The 17,016-nt window shown below is 34.9% G+C and overlaps 1 protein-coding gene across 1 annotated transcript in view; it reads left to right on the top strand.

Moving 5' to 3' along the window:
* PGGT1B (protein geranylgeranyltransferase type I subunit beta) overlaps positions 1–15,361 on the top strand; it is a 56,791-nt gene extending 41,430 nt beyond the window's left edge. Inside the window, exons 7-9 of the mRNA XM_067731464.1 lie at positions 4,303–4,487; positions 10,265–10,373; positions 13,944–15,361. Coding sequence (XP_067587565.1) covers positions 4,303–4,487; positions 10,265–10,373; positions 13,944–14,125 — 476 coding nt within the window. The 3' untranslated portion in view covers positions 14,126–15,361. The remainder of the gene's footprint in view (positions 1–4,302; positions 4,488–10,264; positions 10,374–13,943) is intronic.
* Positions 15,362–17,016: the final 1,655 nt, after the last annotated feature.

Here is a 17,016-nt window from a genome sequence, read left to right as displayed (position 1 = left end):
AAAGGGGTAGCAGGTGGATCAGGAAAGAGTCACTGACAAGCTCTCCTGAGGCACTGGCACAGGTGGACAAGTGAGACCTTGCAGGGGAATCTGGAGAGCCAGGTGCATGCAGCTGCCAGAATGTAACTGGAAGGCTGTTGTTCGTACATCCATTCGTGGGCCTGGTGTCACTAGAGCAAGAAGTAGAAAGAACTTGGATTCCAAGTATATGGGAGAATAAGGGCAAGCTAGACTCTCACAGCACCTCTACCCTTGTCTCTTACCTTCTGTGCCCACAACCAGGGCAATGGCTACTGCTTCACTTCCACCTTAGAGATCTCACACAGATTTCTCTAGCTTCAGACCATATAAAGAAGGGGATTCTGGGAAACAGTTCTCGCTTAGCCAAGTTAACACAGTATAAAACCACCACAGTGATTATTGTCGTTTTACCCAGAGAAGGTAAGTAACTTAACTCCTAGGCTCACATATCAGGTAAGTGTCTTGAAACCCTATGCTTGTTCAGCAGTACCATTCTGCCCATATTTAAATCTCTTAGTGTAGTTCTCCGTGGTCCAGTGCCAGCCTAGCTTTGTAATGTGAGAGATCCCTTCCATGTGCTCTAGGTTGCAGAGAAAATGTATTCTCCAAATGTTCTTACATGCCTTCTCACCCCTGGACTTTACTAATGTTCTTTTTCCTATACTTGAAATGCTTCCCCTTTACTTCTCTTCATTTCCCTTTCCTTAAACTTCAAATTTTACCCATCTTTCTATGCTTAGTTTCACTGTCACATTCTTTGTAAAATCTTTCATTGTTTCTTGTCCCCCCTAGCCCTAAGCAATTTCTCCCTTTTCTTATATTCCCGTAATACTTGGTTCGTACCATTTACTTCTGTTTACCTTCTCTGCTAGGTTGTAAACTGATCGTGTCTTATTTATGTCATACTCCATATGCCCTTGAATATTGTAGTTGTCCAGTACATATTCGATGAGTTAGTTATGCTGTATTCCACTCTGCATCCGAAAGCTGGGAAGGCTGAATTTAGAATGTGTACTTCTGCTACAGTTTGATGTTAATCAAGTTTTTTCATGTGTTCTTCGTCCTAATTCCGCAGTCTAAATGCTGCTTAATACACTGTTTTCTTTTTCTTTTTAACTCAACTGCTGTTCTCCAACACCTGCTTAGCCTGGAGTCCATTTGTCACGAGAACTAAATAGGCACATTGTACCCTTCTAGGCCATGATTATCAAATGTTATGATTCTGTTTATCCTAGTGATTCTTTTATGATAGTACAGTTTTAAGGGAAAATGTTCATGTGTTTTGGAAGAATTAGATTTTCCTACTTCGCTAGGATTGAAACTACTTTTCCTCTTGAGATTCATAATGTAAAAGTTCACATATCTTCATTTGATTCCATGATTCTTTTAGAATATCTCTACTCCTTAATCCAGAAGAGAAGTATTAAACTTTACTTGGCCTGATTTCGTCTAAGCATTCAACTCCCTTGAATCTCCCTCACTTTACCTTTTTCATGTGGTGTTTAAGAGTAAAATGATGTACTTATTTGTGTACCTGTTTACTTAGCTTTCTACTTTAGCTGTATGTTTGTTGACCATCTTAAATTACACATTTCAGAGCACATAGATTCTTTCAAATTATTTGGTATATACAAATAGATACTAAGAGAATGCTTAAAAACGAGCTTTAAAACCTTACGGGAACAATAAGTTAAAACATAAGTAAAGCATAGCAAACAGAACCAGAGTCAGTAACATCTCCTTTACCCTGCAACTGGAAGAACTGGGGTAGGTTGTAAAGAGAGAACCAGTCCCTCCCAGCTGTGATTTTTTTATGACAGTGGTATTCTGTGTACATTAATTATCCACATAACTGAAGCATTCCACTTTAGGTGGCAAACTTTCAGCAGTTTCAGGTGGAAATCTTTCTCTTATTTGTATGTGCCTTAATATTCTCGTACTCTTACATGCCTTCGATACAGAAGGTTATTTTCATAACCTTCTTCAACCAGGGCATAATGAACAGAATTTAATCTTTTCTTGATGAATTCAGATCATTATTATGAGAAGGAATTCTTAAATTGTACTTTAATATATATAGTGATATAACATTCTCGAAGATTTTTGAAGCTTGTAGGAATCATTGACCTAATCCTATTTAGCCCCAAAAGGATATTCTAGTTGAGGTCTTGTGCCTGCTTTTTCTTACTGTACTTATTGTCATAATGTTACCTGTCTTTTCTTGCTGTTTTTGTCTGCCTCTAACACTCTTCTAACATCCTACTTTTAATCCAGGTTTTTAGAACTGGTGTTCTAAAATTGTTTACACAGGAACCTCTCAGGGGTAAATGTTGATAAGTGAATTTTAGCTTAAAGAATAGACTTTGTAATGACTGTGTTTGGCTACTCAGAGACCAGGCTTACTTCAGAAATTGTCATTTTCAAAATCTGGTCATTTGGGCAAAGTAAAGAGTATTTTTATTTTGAATTGTGCCAGTTTGCTTTAAAAAATCCGAACAATTATTTTGGAGAGTAACAATTAAGTGTGTCTTTATTTCTTGGTAGATAGTTTTAAAGATTATGTACTTTCTCTTAGAGGCTTTATATTTAATGATGTAATAATACCTGAAGTCATGGCCAGCTTCTCATGAAAGAGAAATTGAAACTAGTAGGTCATTGAAGGGGAAATAAGATTGATAGTTGCTGAATAGAAATTATTCTAAAAGGTTATGATAAATTTGTTTTACTTTTGTTTTAATTCACTCATGACTAACATAGATCTCCCTTTTTTTTTCCATTGGGAAAAATTCTGAAGACTAAATAGTTCTTACAGTGTGACCCTTTTATTTATTTATTTTTATTTTTTGACAGTGACCCTTTTAATGTGATAGCTGCCTTGCATTTTCTAGAGAGAATGCTCACTTTTCCTTTGCCAGAGAATACAGCCAAGATTTGTAACACCAAAAGGAAAGTTACAGGTTGAGGCATATTAGGAACAATCTATTTAAAGAGATGGAATTAATAAAAATCACTAGGTCAAGTTGTAATAAGTTGGAAGTATAAGTATTTTCAAATTGTTTGGAGTTGACAGCAGATAACGCCAATGGAAAGTGGTGGGGGTTTTTTTGTTGTTGTTTTTTCCTTTATGGAAAAATACTGACTTTTCATTTCCCGAGGAAAGTAATTACCTTTGTGACTATATTGGTTCTATTGAAGCTGTAACATTTTAATAAACTTAGGGGTATAAAACAACACAAATTTATTCTCTTACAGTTCCAGAGGCCAGAAGTCTGAACTGCATCTTACAGGGCTTCAAATCAAGATGTCAGCAGAGCAGGTTTTTTCTGGAGGCTCCAGGGGAAAATCTGTTCCTTTGTCTCTTTCAGCTTCTGGTGGCTGCTGACATTCTTTGACTTCTTGTCTCATCACTTTAGTTTCTGCTTCCATAGTCACAATGCCTCCTCTTTGACTGTGGTTTAATCTCCCTCTGCCCCCCTTTTATAGGGACACTTGTGGTTACACTTAGGGTACACCCCATCCAGGATAATCTCCCCGTCTCAAGATCCTTAACTTCCATCACATTTGCAGAGTCCTTTTTGCCATATAAGGTAGCATGCCCATGTTCAGGGATTAGGACCTGGATATCACTGGGGGGCATTAGTCAGTCTACCATAGTGAGCATGGACCTGTATTGTGCATCTACTTCCAGATACAGTTTTCTTCTCCACATTACCCCCATCCCCAACACACACACACACACACACACACACACACACACACACACTTGCCCTTTGCTAAAACTTTTCTTCCTTAAATTTCTTAAGCTGACATATAAACTTCTAGTTTATGTTATATGTAAAAATCAGTCTGTAGCTTTAGGCAGATGGAACCTCAATTCATAATCAATACACTGTCTTTAAGGGAATTAAAATCAGACTCAGGTGATAGAGTAGTAGACAGGGAGTAGGAGTTCTAGATTTTAGTTTCAACTCTCCCATTAACCATATAATTTTGAACTACTTTCTAAATCTTTTTTCATTTAAAAAATTGTTCTTACGGCCTTAAGTTATTTTAATTTTTTTCTATTTCATCAAGTTCATATTGAAGACTCCAGTGCTTAGTGGTTATTTTAAATAGTGAAATTAAGGTAAATAAAATAGTGAAATAAAAGTAAAATTAATTGTCTTTTAATTTTATTTCACTATTTTCTAGAGTTATTTAACCCTTTTTTTCTTCAATCATTTCATATTATTTTCCTAGACATCTAATAAGTTTAAAGTATTGTGTGGTTTTAATTAACAGGAGGATCGACTTTTTGTGGCATTGCATCACTGTGCCTGATGGGTAAACTAGAAGAAGTTTTTTCAGAAAAAGAATTGAACAGGATAAAGAGGTGGTGTATAATGAGACAACAAAATGGTTATCATGGAAGACCTAATAAGCCTGTCGACACCTGTTATTCTTTTTGGGTGGGAGCAACTCTAAAGGTAAGAGAAATAATAAAAATGAGAAACCTTTACTCTTTGTTAATAAAAAAACTGTGCGTAAAGGGTTTGGTCTTTGTGATGTTCATTAAATATTGTTAGGTTTAGGGCAAAAGGTTTTTCCTGTTGCTCTGGCAAAGCTAGTCTCTGTATGGTTTTTCCACAGAATTCAATTATCTGTTGTACTACTTAGAAATTTCTATTCTTATAAAGCTCTAGTGTCCCAGAACCTATGTAAGAAAGTAGGTGTAATGTCATAAAAAACTTTTACCTGAAACTGATCGGTGGTCTGTCTAGTGGGGAGATCTGTCTGAACATACCAGTAAAGGGTTTATGGGAAAATTTAATCTTAAAAGATAAACCATGGGTCATTCCTTTAGAAACCATCTAAGGTTTTCTATTTTGTATTAATTTATTTGTGTCAGCCTTCTGAAATGTATTGATTAATATGTTCATACATTTTCCCCATCTCTACTACCTTTTGATGTACCTAAATACATAAGCTTGTTAGCCATTGTATACCCACAAGTTTTCAATACCTTAAAATCGCCTTTTTTGCCTTTAAAACATATCACCTAGGCCTGATATTCAGGAATCTAACAAAAGTCTATGTTCATCATCTATACACAGCAAGTCCCCTGCATATGAACAAGTTGCATTCCGAGAGTGCGTTTGTAAGTCCAGTTTGTTTGTAAGTCTAACAGAGTTAGCCTAGGTACCCAACTAACACAATCGGCTGTATAGTACTGTACTGTGATAGGTTTATAATACTTTTCACACAAATAATATGTAAAAAACAAACACAAAAAGTAAAACATTTTTAATCCTACAGTATAGTACTTTGAAAAGTACTATAGTGCAGTACCACAGCTGGCATACAGGGGCTGGCATCGAGTGAACAGGCAAGAAGAGTTACTGACTGGAGGAGGGAGAGGAGGTGGGAGATGGTAGAGCCAAAGGATCGTCAGCAACAGGAGACGGAGGGCAAGCTGCAATTTCACTCACGCCTGACGTGGATGGCACAGGTTCTGGTTCCTTGCTGGATTCAGTTCTATCTACCCTCTTGAAAAAACGATCCAGAGATGTCTGGTTAGTAGCTCTTTTTTTCTCGTCATAGATGACACGCTAGCACTGGATTGCATTCTGAATGGCTGCTGCAACCTTCGTGTACCGTTCTACATTCGGGTCCTGTGCCTCAAAAACTAACAGTGTCTCCTCAAATAAAGAAAATCCCCTTGCCATTTCCTGCATCATGAATCTCTTCGGTTCTTCAGTTACTTCTTCCTCTTGTCTCTCTTCATCCTTTCTCTGGGCCTCCAGTTCCATCAGGTCTTCATTAGTAAACTTCTCCTGTTGCACACCAAGGAATTCAATGAAGTCGTCCTCTTGCAGATCTAGCTTGAAATAAAGATACTGTACTACTGTACTCTATACAGTACTGTACAGTAGAGTACACAAAAAGCACAACCACTTGTAGAGGATGCACGCATGTGACAATGTACGCCAGACATGTGAACTGACTTACGCGATTGGACATGTGAATGCACGTTTGCATCTTTGAATGTTCACAACTTAAAGGTTCGTATGTGGGGACTTACTATAATATCCTAATTTTTTTCTCTTAAACAAAATTCATACATGTGGTTGAAATGAATTGGGAAAATAGAACAATTTAAAATGAAGGCAATAGCCTCTGTCTCCTCACTTTTAGTGCCATTCCTCAGGTGCACCATATTAATTTTTATAATTATGAAAAATTTCAAACATACCCAAAAGAAGAGAGAATAGTGTATAATGAACCCTTAATATGTTCATCAACCAATCTCAACAGTTGTCATCCCAAAGCCAGCCTTCATTCATCCATATACCTATCCACTTCCCTCACCCTCACTGACTAATATTTTAAAGCAAATCCCAGATACCATTTTTTATATTATCTGGAAAATTTTCAGTATAATCGCTAAACAAAAAGAGCTTTTTAAAAAATGGAACCGTAGTATCACTTCTAAGAAATCAGCCATAGTTCCTTATCATTAAATATCAAGTCAGGATGATATATATTTCCTATTGCATCACATCAAGAGGCATATAATATAATCTCTGGCTGTCTCTCCTTTTGATCAAAGGGCTCCAGAGTTGTCAAAACTGATTCATCCATTATAAAGTTCCCCATGAGCCTTCTTTGTTCACTTTTTTTTTATGGTGTTAAAATATACGTAATGTAATAAAGTTTAACTATTTATAAGTGTACAAATCACAGTGTTGTGTAACCAATACCACTGTCTATACCCCAAACATTTTCATCATCCTAAACATAAACTGTGCTCATTAAACAGTAACTCCCCATTCTCCCATCCCTCCAGCCCCTGCTAACCTCTATTCTACTTTTTGTCTCTGTGAATTTACTTATACTAGGTACATCATATAAGTAGAATCATATAATCTACTGTGTCCTGTGTCTGGCTTATATTTCTCAAGCTCCATCCATTTTGTCACATATATCAAAATTTCGTTCCTTCTTATGGTTGAGTAAATATACCTGTTTTATGTATATACCACATTTTGTTTTTCTGTTCATCTGTTGATGGACACTTGGATTGTTTTCACCTTTTGGCTATTGTAAATATGGTGGCAGTGAGCACTGGTGTAAAATAAATATCTGTTTCTGGATAATTACCTAGGAGTGGAATCGGTGTATTACATGGTAATTATATGTTCAACTTTTTGAGAAACCACCAAACTATTTTCCACAGTGGCTGCACCATTTTACATTCCCACTAGCAATGTATAAGCGTTCCAATTTCTCTACATTCTCACCAATACTTGTTTTTTCTGTTTTTTTTTTTTTTATAATACCATCCTAATGGCTATGTGGTGACATCTCATTTTGGTTTTGATTTGCATTTCCCTAATGATTAGTGATATCGAGCACCTTTTGATGTGCTTATTGGCCATCCTGTGTATCTTCTTTGGAGAAGTGTCCAATTTATCTATTTTTTCTTTTGTTGCCCATGCTTTTGGTTGTTATTCCATGAAATCATTGCCAAATCCAATGTTATGAAGATTTTCCCCGATGTTTTATTCCAACGGTTTTATAGTTTTAGTTCTTGAACTTAGGTCTTTGATCCACTTTGAGTTGATTTTTGTATATGGTATAAAGCAAGAGCTTCAGCTTCATCCTTTTACATGTGGGCATCCAGCTTTCCCAATGCCATTTGTTGTAAAGACAGTTCTTTACCCATTAAATTGTCTTGGCACCTTTGTCGAAAATCATCTGTTTATTTCTGGGCTCTCCATTCTATTGCATTGGTCCTTACTGTTTTAATTACTGTAGCTTTGTAATAAATTTCAACGTCAGGAAGTATGAGTTCTTGACATTTTTCTTTTTAAAGATTGTTTTGGCTCTTCAGGGCCCCTTGCAATTTCATGTGAATTTAAGGATTGGCTTTACCATTTCTTAGGGAAAAGGCTGTTGAAATTTTGATAGAGTTTACATTGAATCTGTAGATTGCTTTGAGTATTGTTGACATCTTAACAATGTCAGGTCTTCCTATCCATGATGATGGAATGTTTATCCATTTATTTAGATCTTTAATCTTTCACCAGTGTTTGGTAGTTTTTTGCATACAGATATTTCACCTGCTTAGATAGGTTTATTCCTAAGTATTTAAATTCTTTTGGAAGCTGTTATGAGTGGAATTGCTTTCCTAGTTTTCTTTTGGATTGTTTGTCGCCGATGTATAAAAGCTTCATCATCTTCTTACGGAATGGTTTTAGCAGCCGTTGAGGATCATTACTTAGGTCCATTATGTCATTGGGGGTTGCTATATGGTGATATTCTATCATTCCCTCTAAATTTATTAACTAGGATTCTTTTATAAAGAAGAATTTCACTTTAACTTAAGGTATGGTTATACAGAGAAAGGCAGATGATTGTTTCTCTTAATTTTAATAATGTTCATTCAGTCAGTGAGTTGGTTCCCTAGCATCCTCTAAAGTTTTCCAATAAAATAATTGGGTTTTAGGGTTTGTTTTTTTTTTAACCTTTGAGTATCACTGTGAACTCATAGATTTTAATATATTTTATCCATTTTAGTCCATTACATTGTTCTTTTTAATGCTCAAATTGTCCCATCTTTAGCCAGTAGGAGCCCCTTCAAGTTGTTTCTTGAGTCTTTTTGATATGACCTTGGTGGTCTTTGACAACGTTCTAAAGGCAACTACTTTTAAACCTTTTTAAAATTTTTAATTCTTATGGATAACTTTAAATAATAACTTTAAATATGCTGATTTCTTGACTTAACACCTTTAGGCATTATCCCAGCTATGAAAACATATTCCCAACTATAAAAAATGAAGATTTGGCCTCCCCTTTTTCCAGCAGATTGTTACTGGTATATATTTTTTTTAGTTCTGAACCATTTCTCTTCCTCTCCCTTCTAAACCTTTCAGTTTACCTTTACTTTTACAACATCAGCTTAGGTGACATTCATATTTTGTTCAGTAACAATGATCAAATATTTTATGCTTTGCCTTTAGGTTGATTTTAAAATTTGAAAACCAGTAATCACATATTAGGGCTGTATAAATACTTTTTATTGCTAAACCAAGTACAGTGTTAAGATTATTGTTCCTTCTTTCTATGTAATGACTTATGTGCCACTTGATGAAAAATGTTTCTAGCATCAGGAGTCTAAAGAGTCTCTGCTTATATTCTATTAATTAAACCAAATGAATGAATAAGTTGGTTTCTTATTTGTACCATAACCTTATTATTGGGTTTGTTTCTCTTTTTGAGAAATAATGCTTCTTTATTAATCATTAATACCTTTCGTGGCTCTCTGATTTATTGACACACTTTCAGCTGCTTTGTGACACTTCTTGAACTTTCTTATCTACTGCTCACCACTCCCCAACCCCGTTCTCTTCACAGTTTGACAATCCTTTATTTTTTTCTATTGAATGGGATCTTCAGAGAAAGGACAAATACATGTCCTAAATCTTTAAGCTACATAATTTTTTATGCTAAAATTGTATTTGTCTCACCTTGTATCTTTCCTAATTAAAGAGCTTTAATTTTTTACTATTCTCAAACAAAACTGTCTCTAGCACGTGGTTAATAATTTTTGTTGCTCTTTTTTGAAATATTTTTAGTTTTCATTACCAGCAATTTGTAACTAATAGTTCAAAAGCCTGTCATGGGCTTCCCTGGTGGCGCAGTGGTTGAGAGTCTGCCTGCCGATGCAGGGGACACGGGTTCGTGTCCCGGTCCGGGAGGATCCCACATGCCGCGGAGCAGCTGGGCCCGTGAGCCATGGCCGCTGAGCCTGCGCGTCCGGAACCTGTGCTCCGCAACGGGAGAGGCCACAACAGTGAGAGGCCCACGTACCGCAAAAAAAAAAAAAAAAAAAAAAAAAAGCCTGTCATAAGAGTTAGAATATAGGTTAATTAAATTGCCCTTTTAAAAATAACTGATGAAGTTGAGCATACTGGGAAGTTGTGTTTTGAATGTAGCTAAATGTGATGCAGAGAAGTCAGTTGGGTATGGTTCAAAAGAAGGAAATAGTGAGTGGGTCAAGAAAAGGAGAGTATATTTGATAAGATGATAAAAAAAAGTTAATGTGGTTGAGAATTTTAAATGCTCAAGCCCCCTAGGCTTGTTCTGAGAGCCTTACTTAATTAGAGAAAAGCATATTTAAATTACATATATCTGAAAATTGAGCCAAAGGTCAATATGAAAGTTTTATGTCAATAAGTTTAAATTTGTCATGTCATTTCAGCTTCTGAAAATTTTCCAGTATACTAACTTCGAGAAAAATAGAAATTATATCTTATCAACTCAAGATCGCCTCGTAGGGGGATTTGCCAAGTGGCCAGATAGTCATCCAGGTAATTTATTTTTTGTATAAATCCAGAGCAACTTTTGTTTATTTTTTGAGTAGATCTTCAAGCATCTTTGTCAGAAAGGGCATATGATAGAAAATATAGGCACAGTTGTAAACTTACTTTAAATAATGTTTTTAAAAAGGTAAATTGTTTAAGTTTATGGTAGATTTAGGGTCTTTGGGGTGTAAAGGAAGGATTTGATTATCAAGATGTATTGGTATAGTTTGCCCTTTTTTCCATATATTTCACTTAGCAGTGTTTCATCTTGTTGCGGGCAGTAAGGCAGATGGTCTGAATGGTCCCTGTCCAAAATAGAATTGGTTCATCCAAGATCTTTAGGATTACTAGCTATCACTTGAGCTCTGCAGAATAAATTACTCTTAAATCCAAAAGGGAGCTAGTTCTTACTCTTTTCATAAGTCATTAAATCAGAAATCTCAAATCCTGAATACAGGTGCCCCTCACTGTCCATACTCTTATTCTCTGAATTTTGGCAGATTCAGGTTATTTTTTTTAGATGAATACTTTTGCTATATGAACTCTCAAACCATTCACTCTCTAAAACTCAGGAACCAAATAGATTCAGACAATACAATATTCCATGCTTTCCCAGCTCAGGAAAGGCATAGATGTGAAGAACAAAAGATTCTTGTATTTCATAAGTACTTTTAAAAGGGTTCTTCAGAAATAATGACATTTCTTCAAAATATGTGGATAATTCTATTTTCCAAACCTAGACAGGCCATAGTCTAAGCTGCATGCTCTAATATAATAAAGTCAGTAACTACATGGATGCCATCTACAGACCCCTCAGGCCTAGCCTGCCAACACAGCTCATCATCTCCGTGCTCTGCCCTGCCCCAAAACTTTGGTGGCACTAGGCCCAAGTTCAGGCCTAGGATTCTGAAAATGTCTTACCAGTCTTCCTCTAGTCCAGTGCCCCTCCTAGTGACACTGTGTGTGTGTATGTACATTTGCTTAAATGAGAGGAAAGGGACCAAAGCTCTTTTCAGACTCCCAAAGGGATCTCTGATGCAAAAGAGAACCTCTAATCTAAACTCTTCTGTTAAGTCTGTTACAATTGTTGAAAAACTTTCTTAGCACTCAGAGTCAGCTGGCACTGCACACAAGGCCCTCCCAGGATTTGGCTCCTCTCCCACCGCTAGCATCGTTCTCCAAGCTGCTTGCCCTTCCCCCTTAGGTTTCACCTCCAACAAAATGAATCTATTTATAGCTTCCAAAAAACTCAATTCAAGACTTTGTTAAAAATAAGTCAGAACACTGACACTTTTGATAAGCAAATTGACCAAGTATTAGCTATAAATATATGACACTAGATTTAAGGAATGATTGTTTTTGCAGCATTGCAGTAGTGTCATGGTTTTTATTATTAGTCTAGAACCTCTTCACGTCCTCTCTTGTCATAGAACAGTTATGGTCAGAATATGTACCTGAATTGAAGTACAAATAAGGGGCTCATGGAATCATGTCAGGAATATTTCCTGACATCCATATTTACGTGTATTTTCATGCAAACTATGCTTCTTTTTAAAAAATGTACAATGCTTTTAATTTCTAAAGCAAAATAATATTTTTAAATTTTGATATCTATAACACATAGCTGTAAATATGTTTGAAAAGTGCCTCAAGAAAACAGTTCTTTTGGTATTGATTCCATTGTTTTCAATCAGTACATGGTACTATTTTAAAAAATAATGTACTGTTTTAACAAATAATGGGAATAAGGAAATGACAGTCTCTTGAAAAGCATTTGTTATATAAACATATTGAGATACATTTTGATTTTTTACAGTAGCTTTTTTAAAAGAAAATTATTGGAGCTTTTTTCTAGAGAGATCAGTTGTTTAACATTTGAGTAAATACTTGGATGTAATATTTTTTATAGATATGTTACAATGTCTTCAGATCCTGTACATTACAGAGCATAGGAAGTGTTTGTATGATAAATTGAATTTATGTGGAAAAGATCTGTTCCCAGAGCTGTTATAAAAGTCATTTTAGTAAGAGTTTTTAAAATTAGCTTATTCTTGGTTCTAATAAATCAATCTAGTAGCAGATTTGACACACAGATTTTATGTACATTTATAGGAAAAACTTACGAAAAAATGAAGTTTTATTATGAGGAAAATATATATTTCAACTCTAAAGTGCTTGAATACGTCATCACCTACAGACAAAGAGGGTTTTTTTTTTGGTTTTTTTTTGTTTTTGAGGATTGAAACATTACCTTCTATTTCATTAGCTTTTACAGAACATCCTTTTGAGAAAAAAAAATTCTTACATTACTGGAAAGTGTAAGATCCTATTTTATTTATTCTAAGTGTATTTTCTGTTGCATTCTTTTCCTAGAAAAGTTTCCTTATTTCTGTACAATAAAATTTAATGTTGCTTTTTAATTTAGAAAAACTGCAAGAAAACTATAATAGTATAGGAAAAATCAAGTTTATTTTTTGTGGTCTGAAAATTAGAGGAAAATGAGCTAGAAGAAACCTAAGTATTCTCTGAAAAAGACATAAAAGGGGATTAACATGGACCTTCATTGGTGAAATAACTTTTTCACAAATAACATTGAGTAAGCACAACTATCTGTCATTCCTTTTTTGAAAAGTAAATGATACTTTTGTGAGTAAAACTTTCTCTTTAATTCTTTTGACACAAAAGATGTTTTGAACTTTAATAGCTCATGAGACCATAAATGATGACGAACTCAAAAACAGAAAAAAATTTTGACTGCTACAAAATCTGCATTTTGTAGCGTTCCCATAACTGCAGAGCTCTGAGCCCTTTCAGAAGTCATATAAGGCTCTCAGGCAAGCAACAGTCTTGTGATTTCAGTGGCCATTTAATGGAAGAAAGTTGCTGCCCCCTGAAAGATGGGAAACAGTAGTGAGCCCACTGTAGAAGAATTGTTATGGTATGAACACTCACATTATTATGACCAAATAGAATGTGTGAGTTTGTTTTTATTGTCAGGTCATATATTTTTAGAATGACTGACATTACCTGAAATAGGGAAATTAAATATGGTACAGCATTCCAGAATGGATTATTTTGCCTAAGCTTCTTTCATTTAACATAGTATTGTCATCATATATGGTTTAGGAACTGTCAGAAGTAAAACTTAGAGGGGAGGGCTAATGCTACTTAGATTCTGAGGTTTATTTTCACTTTTAAGAAAAAATTTCTGTTTATGATATAAAGCTCCTTGTTTCCATATTCTATAGTAAGCAAAAGGGAAAACCCATTAGAGTGAGAAGTCTTTTATATCACTGGTACTCTTCCTTTTTGTTCTTTAATCACAGAGGATGTTGGTAGTGTCACTTCTTCAGCTAGGAACTGTTCTCCTTTGTTAGTGATGTTTTCTTGAATAATGTATCATCTGATTTTGATCACCTGGTTTTTAAAAATTTGGGGTTTGAGACAGCAAATATTTCAAAAACTGTGTTTAGTATTTTTCTAAATTTATTTTTAATGTAGTGATGGGCTGATAAGTAGCTAAAATATTTTGTACAAATAAGAATGCCTGTTATGATAAAACTGCCTTATTTTCAGATGCTTTGCATGCATACTTTGGAATTTGTGGCCTGTCACTAATGGAGGAAAGTGGCATTTGTAAAGTTCATCCTGCCCTGAACGTAAGCACACGGACTTCTGAGCGCCTTCGAGATCTCCATCAGAGCTGGAAAACCAAGGACTCTAAACAGTGCTCAGAGAATGTACACATCTCCACATGACTAACTTTAGATTGGGAGGGTGGGGGGATTTGTAGCCTAACTGTAGCTCAAGGTTAAAAGCCATGTATAACCAAGTGTGCTCTTTTTTTTAAGAGGTAGAGTCTTACAATCGAATCTTGTGCTGATGTCACTTTGGTATATGGTCTTGAGCCAGTAACCTTCGTACTAGGTTTCAAGGAAATCTTTGTTGAAGTTTGAACCACAGTGGACTCTGTTGTGGTTCTTAAATGTTTATATACTGTATTTCTAAGTTCTCTGAGGCAAACTAACTGTATGTATGAAGGTTATCTTTTTAAAAAGCTCTTCAGTACAAAATTGTATCATAAATACAAATCTTCAAAAGAAGTTTACAGTTCACATAGCATTGATAATCTTCAGGTGAACACTTAGTGATCATTTAAAAAGCTTGACTGCTGATGGTAGAACATTGCTTTAATGAATTAAGTATCTGGGATTATCCTTTGAAAACAGATGATCCCATAATTTTTAAAAAGAAGACTTATTTTGACTTAAAATGTGCCAATTAAACTTTTGTGGCCTATACAAATGAAATTAACTTCATAGCAAGAATGAATAGGCTTAACTAAGACAATAATTTTCTAAAGGGAGATTGTTTTAAGAAGACTATTATGTAACTGAGGGACAAGTAATATAACTGTATGTGATTGTGAATGGGGAAGTTTTGTGCTGTGCAGGTCATTTATTTTAGATGTTGCTGGGGTAAATAACAGTTATGTCTGATGTTAATCTCAAATCATTAGTTCTTTTTTTTCCCTTTCTGCAGAGAAAACAGTCTTATCTAGAAGGAAAGCCATTTAATGGTTTTGTTTCTTTTTCTGAGATATGTGATACTGTAAATTATACTTGTACTTTCATAACTGAGTTATTTTTAGCCATTTGGATTCTTATTTTTAGTTTGTTGCCCCAGTGTGTTAGCTGCTCAAATTTCAAACTGATGATTTTCTAATTTTTTCAAATGAAATAAGTAAACATTTAAGTAAAAAAATAGCACCGCTCAAGTAAAGTTAATGGTGTAGCTCCGTACACGGTCATTCATATTTTTGTATTTTCAGGTAAGTGGGAAGGAAATGTACCATTTAGGGGTTAAGGACTGGGGTTTTGCTTTTCTTTGTTTTGTTTTCTTCATTCTGTGACCTAGCTAATTGTAAAGGAATTAGTATAAAAACTCATTTTTATTAGTAATCAATTTATCAATAAATTACATCTGTCACTGTTGCTCTATGACGTTCAAAGTTATGAGAGTAGTGCTGAAATGGAGAAGGAAGTCTCTTCACCAGAGGGACTGGGTTTCATTTAAAGTCTTGGTGATAATAAATGTTGGATTGTTAGTTTTACAAGTATCAGTATAAAAACTAAGTTACTAATATCACTGTTTAGGTATTGTAATATTTAAATTTTTAATTTCTTTCCTAGAGTGGAGAAAAAATACCCTTAAACAATGGTCCTTCCCAAAGGAAACGTAGTATATACTTGGAGAAATGATGCATTTATTATTGGCATGCTTAGTTTTAAACCTCAATTTGCCAAAGTCAAAAAAAAATTTTTTTTTAATTAGAAATAAAATCAGTTTTCTGATGGTGGGGATAAAATAAGCCTAACAACAGATGTCATCCTTCCATGAGTTATTCCAGTTTGTACCAGTTTAAATTCTGACAAATTAAGACATCTACATCTCAAACTAACTCATTTCGTAGACATCAGGAGTTAAAATGGCATATATGTAACGGCTTTAGAACTATTCAAAAAGCCCCCATTTTTTTTTTTTTCCTGAATTGCCATTAGTGGTTGGAAGCTTAAAAAGTTAGTAATAGTAACCGTATTCGTATGAAGGAGAATTCCAAGGTCAAAGTATTTCAAAAAACTACTAAATATTTTCTAACTCCTTGTGTAATTTAATAGCATAAGATTATATATTACAATATGATTCTAATTGATATACTCGTGAGAGACCTCCTTGTGAAACTTTATGGGCCAGTGAATGTTCACATTCCACAGCAGCATATTGACCAAAAAAATACCAGCCCATTGTGAATTGTGGAGAAACTATTCCCAACTTTTTCTAAATAGTTACCTACAAGAAAAGTATTAATAAAATAAATTATAAGCACTATTTCATATATATACTTGGTTCTTTAGCAGTGGTGATAGAATGAGGAGGGGAATATGAAGTCTCAGTAACTCTGCTCCCTATGCTCTACGGCCAACTCCAGTATGGTATTTTTTAGACTATGGTAGGAGAGGCCTTGTTTTGAGCATATGCATGAAAACAAGGTTCATCAGGTCATATAACACAATTCAACCTATTTATCATCTACAGTGCTTTTAGATTTGACCTATACTATGTGTACATTTTAATTAGATCTTTAAATAATTATTTATAAATATTCAAATTCAAATAGAAGTTTTGCCGACAGTGCTACATAGTTTGAAACTGTTGGGCCTGATAATATTTGAGAGTCAGTATAGTAAGGAGGTGCTCTGGAGTCAGATGACTTGGGTTTAAATCCTAGATCTGCCAGTTCACCAGTGTAATCTTGGACCCTAACTTCCCCTTTGATAAAATGAGGGGGGAAAAATGTAACTCACAAGATTGTTTGAAGATCAAATGAGGTAATACATATAAAGTACTTAGCATAGTACTAAGTAAATAAAGTAAATTCCTAATTATAATTTGTCATAACCATCATAAAGTTGTTTTTAAAACCTCTCTTTTCTGTAATAGAGATCCCACAGAGTTTAAACTCGAGGAAGATGATGGCAGCACTGTAGTTTCTGAATCTCCCCATTCGAATCCAGAGTAACTAGGATAGCTATTCTACAAAACTAGATGACAGGGTGTCCCCATGAACTTTAGAATACAGTTTTATAAG

This window comes from Pseudorca crassidens, chromosome 3, assembly GCF_039906515.1.
Source record: "Pseudorca crassidens isolate mPseCra1 chromosome 3, mPseCra1.hap1, whole genome shotgun sequence".
NCBI lineage: Eukaryota > Metazoa > Chordata > Mammalia > Artiodactyla > Delphinidae > Pseudorca > Pseudorca crassidens.
This window is presented reverse-complemented; position numbering and strand designations above follow the sequence as displayed.